General features: G+C 36.6%; 1 protein-coding gene across 2 annotated transcripts; it reads left to right on the top strand.

Moving 5' to 3' along the window:
* The first annotated feature begins 2,333 nt into the window (after nt 1-2,333).
* LOC107662830 (coiled-coil-helix-coiled-coil-helix domain-containing protein 10, mitochondrial-like) lies at nt 2,334-7,949 on the top strand. 2 transcript variants are annotated; one of them, XM_016452955.1, is made up of 4 exons: nt 2,334-2,544; nt 3,105-3,333; nt 6,970-7,111; nt 7,746-7,949. In XM_016452955.1, the coding sequence occupies exons 1-4, from the start codon at nt 2,501-2,503 to the stop codon at nt 7,763-7,765; spliced, it is 435 nt and encodes a 144-aa protein (XP_016308441.1). In that variant the 5' UTR covers nt 2,334-2,500; the 3' UTR covers nt 7,766-7,949. The 2 variants fall into 2 exon arrangements, with proteins under 2 accessions (XP_016308441.1, XP_016308436.1); XM_016452950.1 differs by lacking the exons at nt 2,334-2,544; nt 3,105-3,333 and adding exons at nt 5,028-5,239; nt 5,800-6,028 and having other exon boundaries at nt 7,746-7,948.
* The last annotated feature ends 182 nt before the right edge of the window (nt 7,950-8,131 follow it).

Here is an 8,131-nt window from a genome sequence, read left to right as displayed (position 1 = left end):
GACTGGCTCAGTGACTCATTGTAGTTTTCCTGCTAAATTAGTATTTTATCACCAAAAAAAAAAAAAAAAACACCCACAGCATTGTGAAATTTGATTACAGAGCAGAATGAACTTGTGTCTGCGGTTATAGGTGGGTTAAACGGGTGTTACTGATTGAGACAAGTTCTTTGTTTCAGTGCCAAATGTTTAAAGCATTTATATTTTGGGAGTGCAACTGATTCAGTGGTTTGTAACAGGTGGGTATCACTAATGACGCTTATGGAGAGAAAGTTAACAGTGGAAAAAGATCATACAAACAAAACTACCTGAAGCCTCCCTTTTCTTCCTCTGTGCCTCATGGGACTTTTCAATAATAAGGAATCCTGTGAAGAAATTACAATGCTGGAACCCTCACATCCCACCAGGATCATGAACCTTTGGGGTAAGAATGGCATTCAGAAGCCCCTAATGAAAAACAAAAGGCTCTCCTAGTGAATGCATAAGTGTGTGTATAGTTCATATTTGTTGTGCAGCAAATAATAATCGAGCGCTCTTATTTTGCTTTACATTTATGCATTCAACTTAAAAAGCCTTCAAGGTACAGTATATATTTGATCGGAATGTGTGTGCCATTCTTTACCAGTCGAACAACAGGGGTTCATAATATAGGTTCCAGCATGCAGCTGTTAATGATGTGTTTATTTGTGAAAACTATGTTGATTAAGAACAATAAAGATAAGAGTTCGATCACGAGGACAAGGAGGTTCAAAACAAGCTTCTTTTGTACTGTTGTCAGCCTCTTTCTTGGTTGCGGGGCCCCCTCAGTCTGATAAAATGCAAGCCAGACTCCTCAAACACTCCACCATCAGCTTCAACCAGAACCCTGAGGCTCTATTAAACGTCACTCAGTGGAAACATGAAAGAAAGCCCCGTGGAAATGAATCATAGCCTCTACCCACAAGTATACTACTAGTAGACTGATATTTGTATACTTACTACATAAAGTATACTTAAATATACTTGAACTTTACTTAAGTATACTTAATAAAATAAACTTTAAGTATACTAATTTTTGGTAAGGGCATATGGCCACAGTATTCCTATTGAGCCCTAATGGTTCTTTAAGTTCAATCTCATATAAAGTCACTAATATAGAGGTGCAACAGACCACCTATCATGGTGAAATAAGGCAGAACCTTTTACAAAGCCAAATGGATGCTGAATCACTGCCTGCCATCTGAGATTGGGATGTGAATCATGCCAATTTAAGTAAATTTGAGCTCCCCCATACCACACACTAAATAGAAATGATCAGGCCAGCTGTAACCACAGCACAATTTTGGGCATTATTTGTGCTGTTTTTTATCAACATGTTTATGTCCCTGCAAAGCATTTTAGTCAGATTACACTTTTCCATTTCAGATTACAATTTCTTCTCGGACAAAAACAAGATTATAGTAGATGCCACGTGTGATTTAAGAATTTAAAGGGATAGTTCACATAAAAATAACAATTCTGTCATTTTCTCACCCTTATGTTATTCCAAAACCTGTATGACTTTCTTGTCTAGAAGAAAAAAGGTTATCTATCAGAATGTTTATACTATGAAAGCAAATGGACTTTTGCTGCACAAGAAAGAATGTCATTATGAAATAACTTGAGGTAAATGTTGACAGAATGGTTAATTCTACATGACACTCTGGGAAAAAGGTTAACTTCTGTTTCCCAAAAAGTACAAATAGCTAGTATTCTTCCAGTTATTTACAACTGAAAGATAAAACAATACAATTCTTAAGAATTCTTAAACAATAAAAGAATCTCATATAAAATCTCGATAAAAGCAGATGTTGCAATAAAACATAATAGATTTAAAACAGCCACAAACCCCCCACCCCCAAAAAATAATCTCTCTATTTTGTGCAGAACTGAAATTGCCCCATTTTGACAGTTCAAAAGGCACTGAGTTCACAACGATGCTTCCAATACCGATATTTTAGTGCCATCTAGTGGGAATGATTGTGACATAAGATGATCTAGCGCCTTCAAATGTGTTTCTGTTTAGCAAAAAACGTTTGTTTATTCAAATATAAGGAATGTTTTCGGATTTGCAAACAGATGAACTTAGAAAACGAAACAAAATAAAAGACAAATCATTCTACATGAAATCTGGCGTATTGAACGTCACACACATCTTATAAGAGAAAATGTTCTACCATGGTAGCTTATAAAATTTTAGAAATCTCATAAGGGTAAATGGAACGGTTATAATACATTTACATAAAAATAACTAATCGCATACGTAAAAAAAAATAATAATAAAATTCACTGCGCTTTTGTAGAACACTGACGCGCGCATGCGCCACGAATGTATAACTAACCACACAAGGTCAAAGGCACGTGCGTCTACCGGCTGTCATTCAGTAGTCTGTGCGTGGATAGAGTGGATTTAACTACCTTCGCGCTTGTTTGCGACTTTATAATAATAACTGGGGATTGATTGCGGTTATTATCTACTTTTGGAATGGCAAGAGGAAGTCGCAGTCATCCTTCACCGGCACCAGCGAGGTATCTCAGACACTTTGGCTGATAGTTTTGTAACGCACCTGCAAGCTATCTTTGACTAAATGTAGGGGTAAAGTTAGATATGTCAGCAGTACTCAAGAAAAACACTAGACTGCTCATAAAAAAATATTAGACTGAATACTTGATTGTTTGTTTGCTTATTCCTTTTGCGTATCCCAAATACATCATTCAGAGCAGTAGGTGAAAGGTCGAACCAAAAACATGACATTCTAAGTGGAAAACCCTTAATAGCTGCTTAGTACTTATTTATTTAAATGTATTTATTTATGCGTAATGTCTGTCATTTGATAGCCTATGACGCAAACCAGGTTTAAGACTTTATCTTCTTTCCATCTGAAGTTGCCAAAAGCAGCTCAAAGACTTCTTCTTTGTCTTCATCGTGAGATACTGATTCAGGTTAATGTAAAATATATTCTTTATATCCTATTTTCTATGTATATTCTTTACAAGGCATATGCCAAGATGAGCTACTTTTATGGGATTTTATAGTGGGTTTTATACTTGGTTATTTTATAACGTATTTCACCTTGTATTCTTCTCAGTGCTCCTGCCCCATCCTACGCACCAGCACCCGCACCACCACCTCCTCCGATGGCAATGGCCCCTGCCACGGCCCAGCCCAAGCAGCCAGGTCTCATGGCCCAGATGGCCACCACAGCTGCTGGAGTGGCAGTCGGCTCGGCCGTAGGGCATGTGGTGGGCAGTGCCATCACAGGTGCTTTCAGCGGAGGCAGCAGCTCAGAGGCACCCAACCCAGCACCCACATCTCAGGTGATACCTATAAAAAGTCATATTTCTCTGGAAAAATATTTTGATGAATCATCACACAACTCTTTTGCTTTTTCACTTTTTCAGTGGCCTTGGTAATTTTGTCATTAATAGGGATTTTTAAAAGTTTTTATTTAAAAAATGTATAAGCCATGAACCAAACTAACCAGCTACGAGGTGAAGCAAGACATTACAAACTTTGATTTGATGCAAAAAAATAAAAATAAAATAAAAATAATAAAATTGGATAGAAAGTCATTGCGTAAAAGACTGTGTACTTATAGGCTTTAATGAGGGAAAGAACTACAATACCATGAAGCATTGCAAATTAAAGATTGTGTAGATGGAAATAGTATATGTTACATGTATTGCAAAATATTCACATGCAATATAATATACCTATATTTAAGTTATTTGACAGTGTAGGGAGGCTGATTATGTCATTTGCAGTGACTCTTTGGAATTGGCGGGCGCTAAAGGGTTATTTTGTAGTGATTTGCTTGTTTTGATTTTTTTATTGGAGGAGATTTCTTTGCAGAATCATGGGAAATGTGAGGCTGATTATGTCATTTGCAGTGACTCTTTGGAATTGGCGGGCACTAAAGGGTTATTTTGTAGTGATTTGCTTGTTTTGATTTTTTTATTGGAGGAGATTTCTTTGCAGAATCATGGGAAATGTTTTTTTAGGAATTCCACTGTTAAACAGGATTGTTTTAAAAATAAAATAATGTGGATTAACAGCTTTAGCAAAAGCATGCATCATTTATTAACAGCCCCGTAGGTCTTTCTTTAGCAATTTCAAAGTTAGTTAAAAATCAATTCCTCTATAGAGAAAATGTATGAGTTTTTTTGGTTTTTATTCTGGAGCAGGACTATTGCAGTCTATAGTAGCAACAGTTCATACTGACAACATTTTTAAAAAAATGGGTGCAATTGAATGTTTATACTATGAAAGCAAATGGACTTTTGCTGCACAAGAAAGAATGTCATTATGAAATAACTTGAGGTAAATGTTGACAGAATGGTTAATTCTACATGACACTCTGGGAAAAAGGTTAACTTCTGTTTCCCAAAAAGTACAAATAGCTAGTATTCTTCCAGTTATTTACAACTGAAAGATAAAACAATACAATTCTTAAGAATTCTTAAACAATAAAAGAATCTCATATAAAATCTCGATAAAAGCAGATGTTGCAATAAAACATAATAGATTTAAAACAGCCACAAACCCCCCACCCCCAAAAAATAATCTCTCTATTTTGTGCAGAACTGAAATTGCCCCATTTTGACAGTTCAAAAGGCACTGAGTTCACAACGATGCTTCCAATACCGATATTTTAGTGCCATCTAGTGGGAATGATTGTGACATAAGATGATCTAGCGCCTTCAAATGTGTTTCTGTTTAGCAAAAAACGTTTGTTTATTCAAATATAAGGAATGTTTTCGGATTTGCAAACAGATGAACTTAGAAAACGAAACAAAATAAAAGACAAATCATTCTACATGAAATCTGGCGTATTGAACGTCACACACATCTTATAAGAGAAAATGTTCTACCATGGTAGCTTATAAAATTTTAGAAATCTCATAAGGGTAAATGGAACGGTTATAATACATTTACATAAAAATAACTAATCGCATACGTAAAAAAAAATAATAATAAAATTCACTGCGCTTTTGTAGAACACTGACGCGCGCATGCGCCACGAATGTATAACTAACCACACAAGGTCAAAGGCACGTGCGTCTACCGGCTGTCATTCAGTAGTCTGTGCGTGGATAGAGTGGATTTAACTACCTTCGCGCTTGTTTGCGACTTTATAATAATAACTGGGGATTGATTGCGGTTATTATCTACTTTTGGAATGGCAAGAGGAAGTCGCAGTCATCCTTCACCGGCACCAGCGAGGTATCTCAGACACTTTGGCTGATAGTTTTGTAACGCACCTGCAAGCTATCTTTGACTAAATGTAGGGGTAAAGTTAGATATGTCAGCAGTACTCAAGAAAAACACTAGACTGCTCATAAAAAAATATTAGACTGAATACTTGATTGTTTGTTTGCTTATTCCTTTTGCGTATCCCAAATACATCATTCAGAGCAGTAGGTGAAAGGTCGAACCAAAAACATGACATTCTAAGTGGAAAACCCTTAATAGCTGCTTAGTACTTATTTATTTAAATGTATTTATTTATGCGTAATGTCTGTCATTTGATAGCCTATGACGCAAACCAGGTTTAAGACTTTATCTTCTTTCCATCTGAAGTTGCCAAAAGCAGCTCAAAGACTTCTTCTTTGTCTTCATCATGAGATACTGATTCAGGTTAATGTAAAATATATTCTTTATATCCTATTTTCTATGTATATTCTTTACAAGGCATATGCCAAGATGAGCTACTTTTATGGGATTTTATAGTGGGTTTTATACTTGGTTATTTTATAACGTATTTCACCTTGTATTCTTCTCAGTGCTCCTGCCCCATCCTACGCACCAGCACCCGCACCACCACCTCCTCCGATGGCAATGGCCCCTGCCACGGCCCAGCCCAAGCAGCCAGGTCTCATGGCCCAGATGGCCACCACAGCTGCTGGAGTGGCAGTCGGCTCGGCCGTAGGGCATGTGGTGGGCAGTGCCATCACAGGTGCTTTCAGCGGAGGCAGCAGCTCAGAGGCACCCAACCCAGCACCCACATCTCAGGTGATACCTATAAAAAGTCATATTTCTCTGGAAAAATATTTTGATGAATCATCACACAACTCTTTTGCTTTTTCACTTTTTCAGTGGCCTTGGTAATTTTGTCATTAATAGGGATTTTTAAAAGTTTTTATTTAAAAAATGTATAAGCCATGAACCAAACTAACCAGCTACGAGGTGAAGCAAGACATTACAAACTTTGATTTGATGCAAAAAAATAAAAATAAAATAAAAATAATAAAATTGGATAGAAAGTCATTGCGTAAAAGACTGTGTACTTATAGGCTTTAATGAGGGAAAGAACTACAATACCATGAAGCATTGCAAATTAAAGATTGTGTAGATGGAAATAGTATATGTTACATGTATTGCAAAATATTCACATGCAATATAATATACCTATATTTAAGTTATTTGACAGTGTAGGGAGGCTGATTATGTCATTTGCAGTGACTCTTTGGAATTGGCGGGCACTAAAGGGTTATTTTGTAGTGATTTGCTTGTTTTGATTTTTTTATTGGAGGAGATTTCTTTGCAGAATCATGGGAAATGTTTTTTTTAGGAATTCCACTGTTAAACAGGATTGTTTTAAAAATAAAATAATGTGGATTAACAGCTTTAGCAAAAGCATGCATCATTTATTAACAGCCCCGTAGGTCTTTCTTTAGCAATTTCAAAGTTAGTTAAAAATCAATTCCTCTATAGAGAAAATGTATGAGTTTTTTTGTTTTTTATTCTGGAGCAGGACTATTGCAGTCTATAGTAGCAACAGTTCATACTGACAACATTTTAAAAAAAATGGGTGCAATTTTCCATAAAATACAACCCTGGCATGCATTTATGCGGTGGCGAAAAGATGCATTTTTTATTTTCATGAAGAATATGGAAAAAACTAAGAAGCATGACAGTGGCTACATCCCCTCATCTTTTATTTATGCTTGCAGGAGCCCTCACGACTTCCACCCTCTCAGTCTGGCCCATGTCTCTTTGATGTGAGGCAGTTTCTGGACTGTGCCACGACTCAGGCTGATCTGAGCTTGTGTGAAGGCTTCAATGAAGCTCTTAAGCAGTGCAAACTCTCACATGGTAAGCTTCTCGTCAACACGGACATTAGACATGATCCTTATCTAGGACTGTACTACATGCAACCTGTTATGTGAATCTCACAGACAACACAAAGAAATTCCAAATTGGATAGTGATTTTGTTTCAGAGTGGTTGAAATTAGGGCTGTGCAATTAATCTCATGCGATTGTCATGCGCATCTCGTCAGTAAAGCCGGTCCCGTGATTGGTAGTAAATCTCCATCACCTGCTTTCAGATTGAGCGGCATTCACTACACAGAGCCGTAGTTAACTGACAATTAGGCAATATTGCGTTCATAATCACAGATGAATCATATTTGATTATGAATGCAATATTGCGTTCATAATCAAATGATATGACTATAAACGTAGTCAGTGAACTACGGCTCTGTGTATTAAATGCCGCTCCATCTGAAAGCAGGTGATGGCGATTTACTACTAATCACGGAACCGGCTTTACTGATGAGATGCACATGAAAATCGCATGCGATTAATTGCACAGCCCTAGTTGAAATTGCCACAAAATATCTTGTAAGAAATACTTAAGAATGAGAGATACACATGCATTAATGTACTATTACTAATAAAAACCTGTTATCCGTGGAATGACCTTCTGATTACCTTTTGTCCCTTTAGGTGTAACATCTCTGGTGTGATGGAGAGCATGGAAGATTTAAACACTAATGTAGTCGAATATTGGTCCAGAATATCAATATTTCCAGCAGTCAATGTGAATTACTTATGTTTATAGTTATGAAATACACATTGGTACTTTTGAATGTCTGATCATGTAAATGAGGTTGTACAATTAAAAAGCTGCTATTTATCTTTTTTCTTTGACTGTTATTTAAGCATGGTGCATGTCATATGTCATCACCCTGCTCTGTTGTGTATCTTTTAGTCGCATTACACTGTTTTATGTGCATGTGGAACAGGTCCATTTTGATATAGTCGTGTTTATGATTTACACGTATCTAATAGTTACAAAACAAACGCCTGATAACAAGTTATATCACACTCTT

Source organism: Sinocyclocheilus anshuiensis, unplaced genomic scaffold (assembly GCF_001515605.1).
Source record: "Sinocyclocheilus anshuiensis isolate Anshui unplaced genomic scaffold, SAMN03320099.WGS_v1.1 scaffold457, whole genome shotgun sequence".
NCBI lineage: Eukaryota > Metazoa > Chordata > Actinopteri > Cypriniformes > Cyprinidae > Sinocyclocheilus > Sinocyclocheilus anshuiensis.
The sequence above is the reverse complement of the archived record's forward strand: the minus strand, read 5'-3'. Positions and strand labels throughout refer to the sequence as shown.

Excerpts from the sequence above, each read along its gene's own strand:
- LOC107662830 (XM_016452955.1), top strand. The coding sequence starts at position 2,501 with ATGGCAAGAGGAAGTCGCAGTCATCCTTCACCGGCACCAGCGAG. Across the intron at positions 2,545-3,104 it reads CCTTCACCGGCACCAGCGAG|TGCTCCTGCCCCATCCTACG; the intron begins GTATCTCAGACA and ends TATTCTTCTCAG. Across the intron at positions 7,112-7,745 it reads GCAGTGCAAACTCTCACATG|GTGTAACATCTCTGGTGTGA; the intron begins GTAAGCTTCTCG and ends TTGTCCCTTTAG.